At 40.8% G+C, this 19,898-nt stretch overlaps 2 protein-coding genes across 3 annotated transcripts in view; one reads left to right on the forward strand and one right to left on the reverse strand.

The window, feature by feature from the left end:
* AKTIP (AKT interacting protein) lies at positions 1-11,201 on the forward strand. The gene is made up of 10 exons (XM_011946604.1): positions 1-172; positions 2,548-2,659; positions 4,276-4,481; positions 7,530-7,594; positions 7,683-7,783; positions 8,244-8,332; positions 8,412-8,510; positions 8,600-8,707; positions 10,143-10,203; positions 10,374-11,201. Exons 2-10 carry the CDS (start codon positions 2,618-2,620, stop codon positions 10,482-10,484), a joined length of 882 nt encoding a protein of 293 aa, XP_011801994.1. The 5' UTR covers positions 1-172; positions 2,548-2,617; the 3' UTR covers positions 10,485-11,201.
* A 41-nt stretch (positions 11,202-11,242) lies between these two features.
* RBL2 (retinoblastoma-like 2) overlaps positions 11,243-19,898 on the reverse strand; it is a 58,170-nt gene continuing 49,514 nt past the window's right edge. The window contains exons 22-23 of one of the 2 annotated variants that reach the window (XM_011946602.1): positions 12,602-12,773; positions 11,243-12,385 (exon numbers count right to left, since the gene is read on the reverse strand). In XM_011946602.1, coding sequence (XP_011801992.1) covers positions 12,603-12,773 — 171 coding nt within the window. In that variant the 3' untranslated portion in view covers positions 11,243-12,385; position 12,602. Of the gene's footprint in view, positions 12,774-19,898 lie in introns of both variants that reach the window. The other variant, XM_011946603.1, reaches the window with a different exon arrangement.

Genomic DNA, 19,898 nt, shown 5'->3' on the forward strand with positions numbered 1-19,898 from the left:
TCGCCCCGGCCCGTGCCCACCCTCCCCAGCCAGGTCCCGATCCCGAGCTCTGGTTAAGGGGGCGTCGCCGGGCCCCAGAGCCCCCCACTGGAGGGGCCCGCGGCTCCCGGGCCAGCTTCGAGCTAACTGCGAGGCCAGGACAGGGCCCCCGCCTTGCATCACCTCGAGACAGGTTTGTCCAGATTCCCTGAGTGCTCAGAGACGGGTTTCCGCCCGCGGTGAGGGTGCCGGTCCGAGGCCGCCGCAGGTCCCTGCTGTCCCCAGCAAGCCTGGCCCGGGCCGTTTTCATCTTTTTTCTGGCCACTGCTCTGTCTCCTCTTAACGTGTAATTTCTTAAGTCCGATTCGGGGTGATGTGAGTGCGCTGTGGCATGAAGAGTAACAGCAGCACTCATGTTTTAGCCTAGTTTTAGCTCTGCCTATCATTCGCGCAGGCTGAAGACCAGACTTCTCAGCTGGGTGATGTAAAGGAATGCAGCCGTGGCTGAACAGGCAGAAATTCTAAAATTGTTTCCCAATGACAAGGATGTAACCTATGTCGTGCTTCCATCTATGTCATTCTTCTCAGAACATGTAATTGCTGTGCTTGTCCTAGACTAGACCCTGAAAAGTGTACTACACTTTCTCGTGATTATGTTGCTGCTGGAAACATTGGATTAAAAGATCCATGGCAAAGTTAGGCAGCAGAAGACAATACCTCCTGCTTAATGATCGGCAGAAGTGGGGACAAAATTTATTGGATTTTAAAGGAGAATTCTTAAAGAGAATCCTAACGCGTTAGACCTGAAAGAGACTTTACAGGTTTGCACCAACCCATTAAATGTATGTGGTGGAGTGCACCACTGTGTCCCAAGGGATGGGGTCCCGTGTTAGGTGTGTCCTAGAGGACACTGGGGTGCTGCACATTACTGCTAGATCTGAAAATCAGTGTCTTCATTTGAGCCAAACGGGAACGTTCCCCCGCACATTATTGATATCCCAAGTATATTCACTGTGTCATACTCACCTTTAAAAGCAGATTTGCGGAGAGCTGTTGTTACTTATTGGATGTTACCCATGCTAGTAGAAGAACCAGGATCTTCATTCCTCTGATTTAATTACTGGGTGGCATTTTCTCTTGGAAAAGAAAACAGCAATAGTAGGCACTGGCAAGGTATGGATGACCTGGGTTGAGTAGGTCCCTGGATGTCACAAGCTCATCAGAAAAGACAAATTATTGCTGACTGGGGACAGTTAGTACATAGTTTGCTCATGACCTGCTTAAGAAATAAGGAAAACGTTGCTTAGTTTTGACCCTTTTCACCTTCAGCCTTTTGACTGGTGCAAGTAGGAATTCAGAGAAGGAGCTCTGCTTTAAAGGTAACAGAGCCTGGGGGAAAATCACCAGGGCAGAGAAGTTGCTGTTCTTACAGCTGGGCTTGGTTGCTTTTCCTTTGCTTCTTTGTATTTTTAGTAAATGACCCACTGACTTTATGAGCTTTGATACATGCTTTCTTATCCACGACTTGAAGCTTCGGCTGGAAGATCTGTACTTGTGAAACGTCTCTCTTGCGTGCCTCTTGTTGTATTTGTCTGGACTGCTTGGCAGTTCCTTAAGTAAGTGATCCTGCAGTTTCTGTATGTTTCGAAGTTGTAGAAGGCAATTTATTGGGGGATGGTACTGACAGGACTCAGGTAACTTCTTGTCGTCTTAGTGACATATGTGTGCTCTGCCTTCCCTGTTTTCTCTTATTTCTTTGGCTAATACTTTGCTGGAGGAATCATTTTGTACTTAAGTGAGTTGGGGCAGCTCTTAAATCAGCCTCCTTGTATCTTTATTGTTTGTTCCCATAACCCTGGGAACAGTGATACAACTTTTGTGTATGTGGGTACAGTGCATTCTGAATCTGGCTTTCCTGTTAGTTAAATGCTGAGATGTGCTAGTAGCAACTGTTGTCCATATCTTCTGAACTTCTGGCACTAAGGCTCATCTGTGTCACTGAGTAATCTGAATCCTGGCCAAGGGACCTGGTGCACAGATTCTTATAGACATCTAAAAGTGTGAAAGAAATTAGAACCAGAAAAGGAAGTGGGTATAGAAGGAAACTATTTCTGAAGATGCCTGAAGACCCTTTCCTAGGTTTTTACAACCCTTTGTTATATAACATATTGTATATCCAGGGTATCATAATTAGTTATTCATCATTTCAGAAGTCTTAACAGTTGGCCGGGCATGGTGGCTAACGCCTGTAATCCCAGCACTTTGGGAGGCTGAGGTGGATGGATCACTTGAGGTCAGGAATTCAAGACCAGCCTGGTTAACATGGTGAAACCCTGTCTCTACTAAAAATACAAAACTTAGCTGGGCATGGTAGCAGGCACCTGTAATCCCAGCTACTCAGGAGGCTGAGGCAGGAGAATCACTTGAACTCAGGAGTTGGAGGTTGCAGTGAGCTGCAATCACACCACTGCTCTCCAGCCTGGGCAACACAGCGAGACTCCATCTAAAAAAAAAAAAAGTTAATTGTTGGTGTTGGCTTGTTTCTGTGTTTCCCCATCTTGTTTTAAGGTAAAGTGAATGCTGAAGACAGAAGATTTGGATGACACGCCACTGAATTTCTTTGTTTGGAATACACGTTATGAACCCTTTCTGGAGTATGTCTACAAGCTCTGTACGCAAAGTAGGTATAGTGATAAATTCAGTCAGGAAACTCATTTTCTTGTGTCTGAAAACAGGGTCAGAATGAAGGCTAAAATAATCTGTCACGGTCACCTGCAATCTTGACAAAATTACCTGATTTTTCTAGTTAAGGTCTTACACTCTTGAGAAGTAATTATTTTGTTGGTTAAAGTGTGTTTCTGAGACTGGGATTGCATCTCAAATAGAAATTGTTCTGGTCATCACAATTCTAAGATGATTGAGGTTATATTTACACATGATGAAATTTGTGACATATTGTAGTTTTCTATTAAACTTCAAGGTTCTACGGTTAGAACAGCTGTGGGAAAGGCTAGTCTGATATCATTAAGTCAGACTTGAGGGGCACTAGTTTAATTTTTCTAAATAAAATGATTTTTAAAAAAATATTTTTTCATTTTAAGAAAGATTAAAATAGGCAAACAATAAGAAAATAAAAACCGGTTGGGCGCGGTGGCTCACGCCTGTAATCCCCAGCACTTTGGGAGGCTGAGGTGGGCAGATCACGAGGTCAGGAGATTGAGACCATCCTGCCTAACACGGTGAAGCCCAGTCTCTACTAAAAATACAAAAAAATGAACCAGGCGTGGTGGCGGGCACCTGTAGTCCCAGCTACTTGGGAGGCTGAGGCAGGAGAATGGTATCAACTTGGGAGGCAGAACTTGCAGTGAGCTGAGATTGCACCACTGCACTCCAGCCTGGGCGACAGAGCGAGAGTCCATCTCAAAAAAAAAGAAAAAGAAAAACCATAATCCCACCTCTAGGAGAATAAACACCACTATTACTTTTTTTCTATGTACATGACATACATCTCTTCCTTACTTGTACGTAGTAATGAAGTACAAGTGCAGTTTTGCTACATTGGCATATTATATTGTGCTGAAGTCAGGGCCTTTAGATGCACCCATCACTAGAGCAATGCATATGATATACATGTTTTTATATAGCTAATTAAACAGCCTTTGGTTGTACTTGCTCCAAGGAAGTACCTATGAGATGGTAGTTTAGTCTCTGACTCATGTCGACCTATGTCTTTGATGAAGGATGACGGTTTCTGCTGGTGATATTTGAAATGTCAAAACATACCCAGTAGGGACAAATCAAAATCAGACCCAAGCAAGTGAGAGAATAGCTTCACTCTTTGTTTCTAACCCAAGTGCTAACAGGCAGTGACTAATTTCATCCACACTATTTTGAGCTTCTTAGCACCTAACCTTCTGTAGCATCCAAGTGCTGGGGGACTTTTCTAGCCTTGTACAGTTATCTAATTGCTTAGAAACCCCTTGCCCTCTTTTTGGGGCCACTAGGAAAAACCATTTCTTTGTGTGTTTCAGTTAATCCTGTACACACTGATTGTATCATCCTTATAGGATGAGTTTCCCTATATGAAAGAGTTTCTCTAATGCTTTGGTCTTGCTTCAGCGTTGTCTTCTCTTTATATGACCTGCCTGCCCAAAGGACTTTCTAGTCATCTTGGTCATGGTGTTAGAATGTGCTTGTAAAGGAGCAATTCCAGCATTTAGGCCATGGAGCTAATAATGTACTCTTGTGATTTAAGAATCATCTTAACAGATATTCTTACAACTTCATCTTGTATAGCGATCTGAAGGTGACGAGAAGACATTAACAGGGGATGTGAAAACCAGTCCTCCACGAACTGCACCAAAGAAACAGCTGCCTTCTATTCCCAAAAATGCTTTGCCCATAACTAAGCCTACGTCTCCTGCCCCAGCAGCGCAGTCAACAAATGGCACGCATGCGTCCTATGGACCCTTCTACCTGGAATACTCTCTTCTTGCAGAATTGTAAGTTCTTAACAAACTATTTGGTTAAATTAGGAACGATCCTTTAAAGTGAAGAATGAAATTTATTCTGATGGACGCAGTAAAGGGCAGACATTTAATCTCAAAACTCAAACCTATCCCTTTCCAGTATCAGACTGAATAAATATAAAACTATAGGCTATTGCTGGTGATAAAATCTTTCTTAACCAAGAGTTAGGTAGAGTTATAAAAATAGCCTCTCTTAAAGATTCTTTAGAGCTCGGGTGAAGACGATTTAAAGGCAGAGGGTACTTTAATTTCCGTGTCTGTGTTGGAGAGTAAAAAAGGAAGAAACTAAGGTTTATTAAGAACCTACAGTAGATTGGCCGGGCACGGTGGCTCACGCCTATAATCCCAGCACTTTGGGAGGCTGAGGCAGGTGGATCACGAGGTCAGGAGTTCAAGACCAGCCTGGCCAAGATGGTGAAAGTCCGTCTCTACTAAAAATAGAAAAATTAGCCAGGTGTGGTGGCGGGCACCTGTAATCCCAGCTACTCAGGAAGCTGAGGCAGAGAATCGCTTGAAGTCGGGAGGTGGAGGTTGCAGTGAGCCGAGATTTCGCCACTGCACTCCAGCCTGGGCGACAAAGCGAGACTCCATCTCAAAAAAAAGAACCTACAGTAGATTGGGAACTTAATAAATGCGGTCTTGGTTTATGTGAGGTGAGGAACCTGCCTCCTGGAGAGATTTTTCTGGAGAGCAGGACAGTGGGAGAGTGGCCGTCTCTGCCTTCTTGGTCAGGCCTGTCTGGAGGGTGGTGCTCCATTTGGTTGTCGCCATGTAGTCAGCCTCCTGACAGATGGAGGACAAGGCCTAGCAGGGAGGGACCAGGAAGCCAGACCTTAGGGATCAGCAGTTGGAGGAACTGGAGAAGTTTTCTTGGAGAAGAGAAAGTTTAAGCACATATTAAAGCTGTCTTAATATATTTGAAGGTCTGTCACAAGGAAGGATCTGACTTATTCTATATGACCCCCAAAGGCAGGACTTGGCAATTCTAGGGAAGAGACAAAGATATGGGCTCCATGTAAGGAAGACGCTGACTGGTCACCGAGGTCTGCAGCTGGGCTGCAGTTGCGCCTGATTGTGGAGTGCAAGAAGCCAAGAAGGGTGCAGAGTGCTGGCAGCGACCCTGTGGTGCCTGGCACACACGGGGGCTTCAGCACTGCACAGACGCAGATGGCATTTCATTCGAGAATTTGTTAAAAGGACAAAAAGTTTGGATAATTCTTAATTTCCATAATTTAAAAATTCCTTTGTATACAGTTATTTTAAAAGCATCCTTGAGCCAGGCACAGTGGCTCATGCCTGTAATCCCAGCTGCTTGGGAGACTGACGCAGGAGGATCACTGGAGCCCAGGAGTTCAAGACCAGCCTGGGCAACAGAGTGACCACCCTGTCTTTAAAAAACAATTAAAGATTTCCCAGCTGTGGACCTATAGTCCCAGCTACTCAGGAGGCTGAGGTGGGAGAATCACTTGAGCTCTGGAATGTGAGACAAGGGTAGGCCATATAGTGAGACCTCATCTTTTTTTCTTTTTTTTTGAAATGGAATCTCACTGTGTCACCCAGGCTGGGGTGCAGTGGCAGAATCTCAGCTTACTGCAGCCTCCGCCTCCTGGGTGCAAGTGATTCTCCTGCCTCAGCCTCCTGAGTAGCTGGACTACAGACATGTGCCACCACATCCTGCTAATTTTTGTATTTTTAGTATAGACTGGGTTTCACCATGTTGGCCAGGCTGGTCTCAAACTCCAGACCTCAAGTGATCTGCCTGTCTCGGCCTCCCAAAGGGCTGAGATTACAGGTGTGAGCCACCACACTCAGCCTATGAGACCTCATCTTTTTTTTTTTTTTTTTTAAACCAAAAAAAAATTTTAAAAAAAGGCATCCTTGACCCTTCCCTCAATGTATTAATGTTGTAATGGTCAGAGGGTCTGAGGCCCCAGTGTAATTGGCTGGGTGTGATTTGGTAGTAATGGCCCCTTTGGCTCTATAATGGAGGCCTTGTGTTTGAGGCTGGGCAGCGAGTTGGACAGGCCTCTATTGTGGTGATTAAATCTGTATTAGAACACCGAACTGCCTTTTCTGGCAAACTTCACTGTAGTAGAGACATCTGCCAGCCATGTTGCTGTTGACATGCTGAATTTTAGCAACTTAAAAATGAACTAGATAATAACTCGAAAATGATTAAAAATAAGTGAATGGAAAGTAGGTAATAAAAATGATAAACTTAAGGCCTGATAAACTAGTTCTTCATAAAATCCAGGATTGGCAGGTTAGTGATGGCTGTGAGTGGGTAACTGGGTCCCGGAAGAACCAGTGTAGGCTTTGTGTCGGTACACTTGTTGTTTCTTGTTTTCAGCACCTATTTTCCCGTTCCCTGGCAAGGCCCACAGAGTTCAGGTGTCTGCATCAGGGGGTCCGTTTGAGAGCAGGGCGTGTGAGAGCCACACAAGGATGCCTGCCCTCCCCAGGCAGCACTGCGAGTCTGAACATTGCCCTCTGCTGTGGGATCTTGTGATTAAAATGTAAAATGACAACTTTGTGACCCGATTCCAAGAAATCTTAATTTATCTAACATTGTATTTTAAAAGTTTTTGAATGATCATCCACAGTCACAAAAGCATAATTTTACAGATACTCTCATTGACCTCAACTGTACATAACTTACCTCAGGTTGCATTATTCGGAATTACCTATAGGCTGGTTTCCAAGATGATGTTTTGGAAGAGCGGATTTCTGGGAGGAAACTTGATTCTTCATTTTTCCCTGTTTGGCTTTAGTTCTTACTGTGGGGCCCCTGCTGGCCTGCTTGTTTCTCTGTGAGCTGCTGCTATGAAGCTGGTAGTGGGCAGCGGTCAGGGCCAGGGCTCTGATCGTGTCAGGTGAGAGATTGTGAGAACTTGGCTTGCAGGGTTTGGGTATCAGCTGCCCCTTGAGGGGCCATTCATTGTCTCGAAGTGAATGTGGGGTGGTTTCATCTTCATGTGTCATTTGTATCCACACAAATTAATAACTCTGCTTTTGTTGTAGTACCTTGGTTGTGAAGCAGAAGCTACCAGGCGTCTATGTGCAGCCATCTTACCGCTCTGCATTAAGTAAGATGAGGATTCATTCTTAATTTATGGGCACATTTAGTTCCTCCCACACAAATTTAGGCCTTAACTCTTTTATTTTTTCCTACAGTGTGGTTTGGAGTAATATTCATACGGCATGGACTTTACCAAGATGGCGTATTTAAGTTTACAGTTTACATCCCTGATAACTATCCAGATGGTGACTGTCCGGTAAGTTGGAGACACAGTCTGGCTTCATTTGTGGATCAGCGAGAAGGGTTAAAAGGGCTTACAGCTTTCCTGGTTCTTTTCCTGACCTGGTACCTTTATGATTTATCTACCCAGTAGTTGTCCAGGGGGACTTCTGTGCTTTGCAGCAGCTTCTGGCATGCCATCAGAGCTTTGTTTCTCTGCTCAGGGTCTGCAAGGGAGGCTGGCTGCCTGCCATCCTGCAGCACTCACCAGGTGAATGGTGGCCCTCAGGCTCTAGTGGAGAGGGAGTTTTCCCTGCTTCATCTCAAAATTTAGTTTTTCAGGAAAATGGTAAAAGTAGTTAAGTATCCCTCTTGAGGCAGCTCTTTAGCTTTAAATAACGTGACTGCCTTGTCCTGAAGCTCTTTTTATCACGATTCCTATGGGTCTCATAAGTGCTACTGCTTCCATTAAAGGACACGTCTCTATTTAAATACAGCGCTTGGTGTTCGATATTCCCGTCTTTCACCCGCTAGTTGATCCCACCTCAGGTGAGCTGGATGTGAAGAGAGCATTTGCAAAATGGAGGTAAGTAAGTAAACGGTTTCTTTTAGTGACATAATACTGCAAAAGGACGCCTCAGTAATCACGCCATGTTTCCCTTTAGGCGGAACCATAATCATATTTGGCAGGTATTAATGTATGCAAGGAGAGTTTTCTACAAGATTGATACAGCAAGCCCCCTGAACCCAGAGGCTGCAGTACTGTATGTAACTTTTGCTTTGTTATTTAAAATAAATTTGAAGATGCAGTTAAGTAGATTAAGTAACTTTTTGACTTAAACTTTTAACACAGGTATGAAAAAGATATTCAGCTTTTTAAAAGTAAAGTTGTTGACAGTGTTAAGGTGTGCACTGCTCGTTTGTTTGACCAACCTAAAATAGAAGACCCCTATGCAATTAGGTAAGTGGTGCATCTCCCAAATGAATTGTCTACTGTCCTTTCCAATACACTGCTTCCTTTCTCCAGGTGGTCTCAGAATAGGGATTTTAAAAGGCACATGCATAAGCTGTTAGCCTACAACCTTTATAACTTGGTGCCAAGTCGATTTCTGATGCCTCTGAGGCTCTTAAACAAAAACCTTTACATCTGACAGGCTGTGCTGACAGCACATTCTCTGGTGACTTTGGTTTCCCAGGGATCCTTATGATGTATTTATTCATTCACATGTCAGGACTCTTTTCAGCTTGCAGTTTTAGCTGGAGCCCCTCTTAAACTGCCACACCGTCATTGACATTCAGATGTGGTAAAAGGAGGGAAACTGAATAGCGTGAGAATGGTGGGTTCCTGAAGCACTATGACATTTGATTTAAGGAACAGTGGAGGAGTATTGGGAATGGACGAATTGGTGATTTTGCTCTTTGGCAACATTGGTACTGCTTGGGAAGGCAGTGGAGTATAGCTGTTAAGAGCTTGGACTCATGGTGAGGCGTGGTGGCTTATGCCAGTAATCCCAGCACTTTGGGAAGCCAAAGTGGGTGGATCACGAGGTCAGGAGTTTAAGACCAGCCTGACTAAATGGCCAAATCCCATCTCTAGTAAAATTACAAAAATTGGTCGGGCACAGTGGCTCACACTTGTAATCCCAGCACTTTGGGAGGCCAAGGTGGGGGGATCACCTGAGGTCGGGAATTTGAGATCAGCCTGACCAACATGGAGAAACCCCGTCTCTATTAAAAATACAAAATTAGCTGGGTGTGGTGGCGCATGCCTGTAATCCCAGCTACTTTGGAAGGCCGAGGCAGGAGAATCGCTTGAACTTGGGAGGCAGAAGTTGCAGTGAACCAAGATCTTGCCGTTGCACTCCAGCCTGGGCAAGAAGAGTGAAACTCCATCTCAAAGTAAAAAAAAAAAAAAGCCAGGCATGGTGACTCACACCTGTAGTCCCAGCGAGGCTGAAGCAGGAGAAGGGCTTGAATCTAGGAGGCGGAGGTTGCAGTGCAGTGAGCGGAGATCGCACCACTGCATTCCAGCCTGGGTGACAGAACTAGATTCAGTCTCAAAAAAAAGAGCATGGACTCAGCAGATGGACTACTTGGCTTTTGTACTTTTTAGCTCTGGTAATCCAGAGCAATTAATTTTGCTTTGCTTTCTTAATCTTTAAATAATAGTACTTCAGGGGTTGGTGTGAGGCTTAAATGAAATCATTAATGTATGAAGGATAGTTATGTGAGAAAATTAATTAGATAATGTCTAAAACATACTTGTCGAAAACAAAAAAAGTACTGTTCTTTATTAAGTTAGGGGAATTGGCTTAAAACTTAATTACTGCAAAATGAATGTTATAGAAATTTAGTGAGCCAACAAATAGTTTTTAAATACTTTTCTCTTCCTTAAGCTTTTCTCCATGGAATCCTTCTGTACATGATGAAGCCAGAGAAAAGATGCTGACTCAGAAAGTAAGTGGATAACTACTTATGAAATGGCCAACTCATTGTTTCTTTTCTAAAATGTCTTTATTTGGAGACTGCTCATTACATACAAGTAACTTTTTTGGGAAACAAGTTTGTACAGTGCTGAAGTCTCCCCAGCAGTAGTTTTTTTTAATATCTGTTTTGATTGTGCCTAGAAGAAGCCTGAAGAACAGCACAATAAAAGTGTTCATGTTGCTGGCCTGTCATGGGTAAAGCCTGGCTCAGTACAGCCTTTCAGTAAAGAAGAGAAAACAGTGGCGACTTAAGAGATGGTGAATCTGGTGCACCATGCACTTTCCTGCTGGACTCTGGCCTAGTTCAAGCTGACCAATGGCAGAGGACTGCCTGAAGAGTAAAACTGTGTGAACAATGACGGACTGCCAGTGTTTTCCTTGTATGCATAGGTTCTAACAGCAGGGTTTGGAAACCTGTCTCTAAGTAATGCATTACTTCTGTCAGAAGTGTCTTAGGGTGGTTATCTAGTTCAGTACTCCAAATTATTGGGGACCTTGAGGCTTAAGTATTTTTCTGAATATAATGCTAAAGGTAAGTTGCATTCATTTAAACTAATAGAGCAGACAGAATTCAGCACTACTTAAATAGTTTTTAAATCAGTGGTTTCAGTTGTATATATGTTAGAAAATGGAGAGGTATAGAGAGAGCAGGTTCCATAGCTCAGCACTTTTCAGTGGAAGATCATTTGAATTTCAGTCTTCAGCCTGCACTGATTTGTAGCCTGCACTGTCTTACTGATTTACAAACTGAAATCACTGAGAAATGTCTTTAGTTGGGGGAGAGAAACCAGAACACTTGTTCCTAGTGTTGTGTTGTTTTTTTAAGCAAATTACTTACTGTATTTTTATGGCAGGAGGGAGAAAAAGTGTTAAAACGGTTTCTAATGAAGTCTGGTATTTAAATGATGAATGACTAATGTGTTTAGTAGAGACAAAATAAACCAATAAATGATTGTTCTTTGCCATTTATGCAGGAAACTACCCTTTTCTCAATATAACCAAACAAAGGCTAATTTATAAATGCTTTATTGAAAAATACACTTATCTTCATATAAAATTACAGTAGCAGTATCTTGAGAGGTTTTATAAATATTTTTGCAGAACACTATTCTAATTGAACAGTGTAAGTTCCATATTTCTCTCAGAGCAATATGAAGTTACCTAGTAACTTTGTTTATACTGATTCAATTTACAATTGAATTTTCTCCCTAATAAGATGATTAATTTGACTTGAAAACTGCTGGAACAATAGTGATTAATAAAGGTATGTATAGATAATTCAACAGCTGTTAAATAACATTTTCTAATTTGTATAAATGGTACTATGGTACTAATAAAAACCTAAATTCTCCAACCAATTTTTTAAACTGCCAGGAACACCCAAAAATATTTTAAAATATATCACCTTAATAGACATTTCTTTTAGATAACTCTCCTAAAGGAAGAGGTCATAATTTTTCATATTAATCCCCTCAATTCAACTTGATTTAAAATCTTTTCTTAGCCGATTGATCCCTATATAACAAAAAACTAGAGAATTTAAAACATATTCCCAAAAGGTGACTATAGGGGCTTTAACAGTTTAAAAAAGTACAAAAGCATTAAAGAAAATATTGGATGTTTAGCCTGGAAGTTTTGTACTTAATAAAGTTCACATTGTAGAAAGTGCTATCACAAATATACAGCAAAATCTGGGTTACAAAATCATGCATTTTACAGCCCTAAAGTGCCACCCCTTATACAGGTTCACTCAGACATTGCACACCCGAACAATCAAGAACTTTTCACGCTGCACCACACCGAATGGGGAGAGGGAAGACGTGCACAAAGGGAATGGGAGACGAGGGCTAATGACCTAGGACCTCCAAACCTGGGTGCGCTCTCCTTTGTTCTGTTTCAGGAATGTAAAAATCACACTCCTACCAGGTGTTTTAGGACAAAATACCTAACTTTTGTTTTGCTTTTTATGAGGACTACAGCTGACCACAAAACAGGTAGGAGTGAACTTGAAACACAGTTCTTCTGTTGGAGTATGTCAACAGAAGCCTCGTATGCTCACATTTGGGTACACATCATTTTCTTGCAGTACTTTTAAAAGCTTTGTCAGAGTCAAAAATCCAAGTTTGGATTCTAAGCAGCCTTGACAGTAATCACTGAATGGTAGGGAAAAAAAGACAGTTGGGATGAATTAAAATGTGTTCTAAGGATACTGGAAGGAGTTAAGTCCCATTTCTCACCAAAATATCCCCTCATGTTACTAACAGGCTGTAACTGACCAGCTGGATTAAGGGAAAAAGCTCCATAATCTAGATGCATTAAAGGATGCGGCTAAACATGTTGTGAAAAGAGTTGCAATACAAGAGACTAACCTCAGTGGGAACCACGGTCATTAGCTACATCTTGGAGACGGCGTAATAAGGCAGAATGATTTTCTGGGCAAATTCTTTTTGCAGGTGATTCACTTCCATCTTCCAAAAGAATTCCTCTCTTTTTAGTTGGAGTTTCTCCTGTGCGTATCATACTATTAATTTCTCTCAGTCTCTATGGTGGGAAAAAGATATAAAAATTTTAAAATGCAAATGCACCCAGCCCAGTATTAAGTCAAAGAATCTCAAATGAGTTAAGCAATTTATCTGGAAGAGTTTGAACATATCTACAGAGAAAACAAATACTAAGTTACATAACCAGCCAACTTTCCTTTTCAGCTGGCTGAGGCTGATGGCTATTTGAGAAGGGGCTAAGTAGTTCTATTTCAAATTTGTGATTTTTTTACAATTATGGAGCATTACGTTGCTATCCAATAGTCACTTAGACACATCTTTTTCTCTTTTTTAAAGTACAATTTTATACAATACTCTCTTGTTTTCAGTCTAATGTTAGTTTTTAGCAGCCATTCTCAACTGGGATTTCACTAGAAAAGTAGGCCTTAATTCCCTAAGGTATCCATTGTAGGTAATAAATTAGTAAAATCTAGAATGATACTAGTTAGCCATATATTATCCTTGGGACAAATGAGGAAAGTTACTCAATTATTTTCTGGACAGTGGCTCAGATGAGGAGCTGCAGTTGAGAAAGACACTGCCAGAATGCCAGAAAAACTGGCTGTACAGTGCCTTTACCATTCAGTTTCTCCAAAGCCTCTAAAAGTCATCTGTCACATTATTTTCTGGTAGTTTGTTGGTTAAAATTCTTTCTCATATGCTGCTTCATCCATGTTTGCTTACAGAAAGCATACTAAGCAAATTCACAGACATATATTACAGGAAATTGTAAACATACAAAAGTAGAGAAGAAGCGTAATGCATCCTCACATACCTATTCCTCTACTTCAGCATGTTTGGCCAGCATGCTTGATTTATACTTTCATTCACTTCCATTCCTCAGATTATTTTAAAACAAATCCCAGACATATTTTATCATGACACTTGTTATTTTTATTCTTTAAAGTAAAACATTTTGGGGGTTTTAATGAAAATCAGTGTTCTTTATTATCAACAGATGTACCCTCACAAGTGGTTTTCTTTTTTTTTTTTTAATTAACAATAGAAATGGGGTTGCACTATATTGCCCAAGCTGGTCTTGAATTCTTGGGCTCAAGCAATCTTCTTGCTCTGGCCTCCTAATGTGCTGGGGTAACAGGCATGAGCCACTCTGCACCTGGCCACAAAATCTTAAGTATCTGAAGAAAGCTTTCCTTCAACTCTTTCTCTTCTAGCCCCTTTTCTGCCTTCCTAACAGTCTGGTCTGCATTTGCTATCTCTGCAGTCTCCCATTTGCTTGAATATTTCTTACACTGTTTATACATTGTTAATTTGTGTATAAGCAATGCTACCATAATTTATTTTTCAACAAGTCATACCAATGCACTGACACTGCTCTGTCAAGTATCACTAATGATCAGTCTTCATCTTAACTGATCTTGTATAGTAGTTGGTAATTATTTTCTCATAGTAGTATAAATGTTACTACATTATAGGTTGGTTCTAGACATAAGCTACTTCTTGCTTTGTAATATTCTCCCCCTAAGTTTCAGCTATCACCTGTTAAGTCAAGATGACAAATCTTTCTCGAGCCAACAGTCTAATAATCACTATCATTTGACTGCACAGACTCCCGATTCTGTGCTAGAAATACCTACAGTCGTATAAAACTGTTCTTTTCCTCTGAAAAATTCCCTCATACTCCCTTGTCTGCCTATCCCAAACCACCACTGATGTTCTTGTCCAATGGTTTTGCCTTTTCCCGAATGTCACAGAAATGGAATCATAAGTAGCCTACTGAATCCAGTGTCTTTCACTTAAGCATTGATGCATTTGAAATTTATCTACTTTGAATGTATCAGTTCCTTTTTATTGCAAAGTAGCAGTCGATTGTCTGGATGCACCACAGGCTTATTTATATGCATTCACCAGCTGAAGGACGTTTGGGTTGTTTCCCATTTTTTGGCAGTTAGGAAGAACGTCATTATAAACAGTCATGTACATGATTTTGTGTAAACATAAGCTTCCACTTCATTTATGTAAATACCTAGGAATGAGATTGCTGGTTGTACGATAATGGCATGTTTAAGAAACAACTTTCCACAGTGGTGATGCCATTTTGCGTTCACACCACCAATATGTAAAATTGCTCCACATTGTTGCCAGAACTTAGGATTTGTCACTTTTTAGATTTTAGCCATTCTAACAGGCATTCTAAAGGTGTTCAAATCTTTTGCCCACTTTTACATTTGGTGGTTTTCCTACTGAATTTTGAGAATTCTTTAGAAATTGTAGATAAACAAATGCTTCATCAGATATGGAATGTGTACAGATTTTCTAATAGTCTATGGCTGGTTTTTTAATTCTCTTAACAGTGTCTCAAAGAGCAGAAATTACTCATTTTGATAAAATCCATTTTAACAGTATTTTGTGGATTGTGCTTTTGATGTATATAAAATTTTCCCATAAAACATGTTCACCAAGATTTTCTGTTTTCTTCTAGAGGTTTTGTAGTTTGAGATTTTACATTTATGTCTGTGGTTCATTTTTAGTTATTGTGCAGGGCATGGGTATATGGTGTAGGGCATGGGAACAAGTTTACTATTATTTTGTTAAATGCATATCCAGTGGTTCCAGCACCATCTGTTGAAAAGGCTATCCTTTCTCTATCAAATTGCCTTTGCACCTTTGTTGAAAATCAGTTTACCATATACGTGTTGTCTGTTTCTGGACTCTGTTCTGTTCTATTGATCTGTGTCTATACTTCCACCAACACTACTGTCTTGATTACTGTGGTATTATAATACAGATATTTGGTCTAGCTTCGCAATTAGTGTGAATCCTCCAACTTTGAGTTATTTTAGCTATTCGAGTTCCTTTGCCTTGTAAATTACAAATTTTAGAATCAGTTTTTTTATATAAATCTGGATTTTGACTGAAATTGGTTTGAAATTGGGAGAAAACCGCTGTTTTATTTTACATGAATTGGAAAATAAGGTGTCATTTTCATTCAGTGTCATGAACACACTTCTCTATTTTCTCAGGCTTTAATTTCTCTCACTAAGCTTTTATAGTTTTCAGGATACATGTCTTGCATAGTTTTTATCATACCCCTAAGTAATTTTTAAATGTTATGGTATTCAATTTTTTATTTTACTTCTGACTGTTCACTGCTAGTATACAGAAATACATTTGATTTTTGTATATTGATCACATAACCTCCCTTATTAGTTCCAGTAGCTTTTTGTGGATTCTTTGTGATTTTTCTATGTAGGCAATCCAGGCTGTATGGCTTCTTTCTCTTGTCTTATTGCACATGCTAGGACCCCCAGTTACAATGTTGAATAGGGGTAGTGAGAGCGGACATTGTTGCCTTGTTCCTGATCATAGGGGCAAGGCATTCAGTCTTTTACCATTAAGTATGATATCTGGTAAATGTTTACCAAGCTGAGGAAGTTCCTTGAGAGATTTTACATTAATGAATGTTGGATTTTGTCAGATGCTTTCCTTCAAACACTACGATGATTTATCACCTTCACTTTTTGTAAGAGTTTCTATAGAATTGGCATATTTCTTCCTTAAATTGAAGCCATCTGGGCCTACAGTTTTCTGACAGGATGTTTTTAAGCCACAAATTAATTTCTTTAGTACATACAGGGGCTATTGAGACTACTACTACTTGAGTTTTATTAGTTTATGTCTTTCAAGAATTTGTCTAGTTCATGCGCATTGTCACGTTTATTGGCATTAAGTTGTTCTTTAAAATTTTTTTTTGAAACAGGGTCTCACTCTGTTGCCCAGAATGGAGTGCAGGGGGACCATCACAGCTCACTACAGCCTTGACTATCCAGGCTCTAGTGACCCTCCCACCTCAGCCTCCCGAGTAGCTGGGACTATAGGCATACCTCACACACCTGGCTTTTTTTTTTTTTTCCCCCCCCAGAGACAAATTCTTGCTATGTTGCCCAGGCTGGTCTTGAACTACTGGGCTCAAGGATCCTCCTGCCTTGGTCTCCCAAAGTGCTGAGATTACAGGCATGAGCCATCACATCTGGCTGGCATTAAGTTGTTCTTTATCTTTCATTATACTTTTAATGTGTATTAGTAATGTGTCATTTCTTTTTCCTGATTATTGTGTACATAGACGTATCAATTTTTTTTGGCGGGGGGGGACGGTCTCATTCTGTCACTCAGGCTGGAGTGCAGTAACATGAGCATGGCTCACTGTAGCCTCAACACCTGGGCTCAAGCCATCCTTCCACCTTATCCTCCGGAGTAGCTGGAACCACAGGTGTGCAGCACCACACCCAGTTTTTTTTTTCTTTTTTTTCTTTTTAAAGTAGAGACAAGGTCTTGCTATGTTACCCAGGCTGGTCTCGAACTCAAGCAGTCCACCCGCCTCAGCCTCCCGAAGTGCTGAGATTACAGGCATGAGACATGGCACTTGGCCCCCAAAAAACCTAGCTTTTGTATGCCTTGGTTTTTCTCTACTTTCCAGTTTTCCATTTCAGTGAGTCCTACACTTTTTCTGCTTTCTTAAGCTGAAATCTCAGGTCACTAATTTGAGACCTTTTTTCTTTTCTAACATAGGTATTCAGTGCTGTGTATTTCTCTCTTAGCACTGTTTTAGCTACATCCCACAAATTTTAATATTTTGGGTTTTCATTGTCATTTAGTTCAAAATATTTTCTAATTTCTCTTGTGCTTTCTTTGACCAATAGAAATATATAATTTAGTTTCCAAGAATTGGGGGATTTTCCAGGTATCTTTTCTCTTACTGATTTCTGATTTAATGCCATTGTGATCAGTGAAAACACAGTATTTCAACCCTTTAACATTTATCAAGACTTGTTTTATGGTCCAGAATGCAGTCTATGTTGGTAAATGTTCTCTCTGCACTTGATAGTGTTCTATAAATGGCAGTCAGTTGATTGATAATGCTACATCTTCTGTATCCTTACTGATTTTCTCTGTTATACCAATTATGTTGAAATCTCTTGACTATCATTTTTTTTTTTCTGTTTAGGGATATATGTCCTCTTTATAATAGGAAATGACCCACTTTGTCACTGATAATATTTTTTGCTCTGAAATCTACTTTCTCTGATACTAATACAGCCACTCCAACTTTCTTTTGATGAGTGGTAGCATGGTATAACCTTTTCCACCCTTCCAGCTTTATTGAGATATAATTCTTACACTGTATTATACAACAATTTGAAGTGTACAGCTCCATGGCTTTTAGTATGTTCCCAGAGCAGCCATCACCACATTCTATTTTTGAATTCTTTCATCACCCCAGAAAGAAACTTCTTGTCCATAAGCAGAAACTCTATTCCCCACAACCCCTGGCAACCACGAATCTTCTTTCTGCTTCTAGATATTTGCCCATTCTGGACAACTCATATAAATGGAATCATAAAATATGTATTCTTTTGTGACTGACTTCTTTCACTTAACAGTGTTTTCAAGGTCCATTCATATTTTAGTGTGTATCAGTACTTCATCCTTTTTATTGCCAAGTAATATTCCATTCATGAATACACATTTTTATATTTAAAGTATGTAACTTACGAACAACATATAGTTTGGTCCTGTTTTTTTGTCCAATCAGATAAATTCTAACTTTTAATTGGTACATTTATTAGACCATTTACATTTAAATGCTGTTTTCCTGTATGTTCCTTTTTTCCTCCTTTTTAAGACGCCTTTTGAGTATTATGATTCCAATTCATCTGCTTTGTCTATTACCTGATATTATTCTGTTTTTTGTTTTCCATTTAACTCTGTAATCCATTTAGAATTTATAGGTTACAGGCCAGGCACGGTGGCTCACACCTGTAATCCCAGCACTTTGGGAGGCTCAGGCGGGCGGATCACGAGGTCAGGAGATTGAGACCATCCTGGCTAACAAGGTGAAACCCTGTCTCTATAAAAATACAAAAAATTAGCCGGGCACGGTGGCGGGCACCTGTAGTCCCAGCTACTCAGGAAGGGAGGCTGAGGCAGGAGAATGGCGTGAACCTGGGAGGCGGAGCTTGCAGTGAGCCGAGATTGCACTACTGCCCTCCAGCCTGGGCGACGAGCGAGACTCTGTCTCAAAAAAAAAAAAAAAAAAAAATTTTATCGATTTCAGGATGAGAGTCTAATTTAAGCCATCAGAATCATTTCCTCCAACTCCAGTTGCTTTTTGGTGCTGTTACTGCCAATTTATCTTTCCATGTTTCATAACCAGTCCTACTAGGAATATCACTGGAATTAGACTAAGCCTATGTAACGGAGAAAGTATATCTTTTAAATATTTGGTCTTCTTATTCAGAAACATTGGTATCTCTTCATTTATTCCAGTTTTCAAAAGTTATAAATTTATTCCAAAGCATGTGTCACCTTTACACCCTTTTTTTGTTTTTACTATGATAGGAAAAGTTTCTCCATTATTACATTTTCTGTTTTTCTTTGGAGACGGAGGCTTGCTCTTGTCCCCCAGGCTGGAGTGCAATGGCACGATCTCAGCTGACTGCAAACTGCCTCCGGGATTCAAGCAATTCTCCCACCTCAGCCTTCTCAGTAGCTAGGGTTACAGGTGTCCGCCACCATGCCTAGCTTATTTTTGTATTTTTAGTAGAGATGGGGTTTCACCATGTTGACTAGGCTCGTCTTGAACTCCTCACCTCAGGTGATCAGCCCACAGTGGCCTCCCAAAGTGCTGGGCTCACAGGCATGAGCCACCATGCCTGGTCCATTATTACATTTTCTAACAGATTTTTGCTGTTCTTGTTTACTTGTTTTCCTCAACTTTTTTTTTCCCAAAGAGACAGAGTTTCTCACTTTATCGCCCAGGCTGGAGTGTGGTGGCGTGACCATAGCTCACTGCAGCCTTGAACTCTTGGGCTCAGCCTTCTGGGTACCTAAGATTACAGGTGCATGGCACCATGCTCAGCTAATTTTTATTTGTTGTAGGGATGGGGTCTTGCTATGTTGCCTGAGCTGGTCTCCAACTCCTGGCTTTAAGCAATCTTCCCACCCCAGCCAGCTAAAATGTTGGGATTACAGGCATGAGGCCCTGTACCCAGACTGTTTTCCTCAACTTTTTAAAAGATTTCAAGCCTACACAGAGTTGGAAAAATAGTACATTGAGCACCCACTTATCAATCATTAATGTCTGAGAGTTGTTGTCACTCTCTCC

This window comes from Colobus angolensis, unplaced genomic scaffold (assembly GCF_000951035.1).
Source record: "Colobus angolensis palliatus isolate OR3802 unplaced genomic scaffold, Cang.pa_1.0 Scaffold251, whole genome shotgun sequence".
NCBI classification, from domain to species: domain Eukaryota; kingdom Metazoa; phylum Chordata; class Mammalia; order Primates; family Cercopithecidae; genus Colobus; species Colobus angolensis.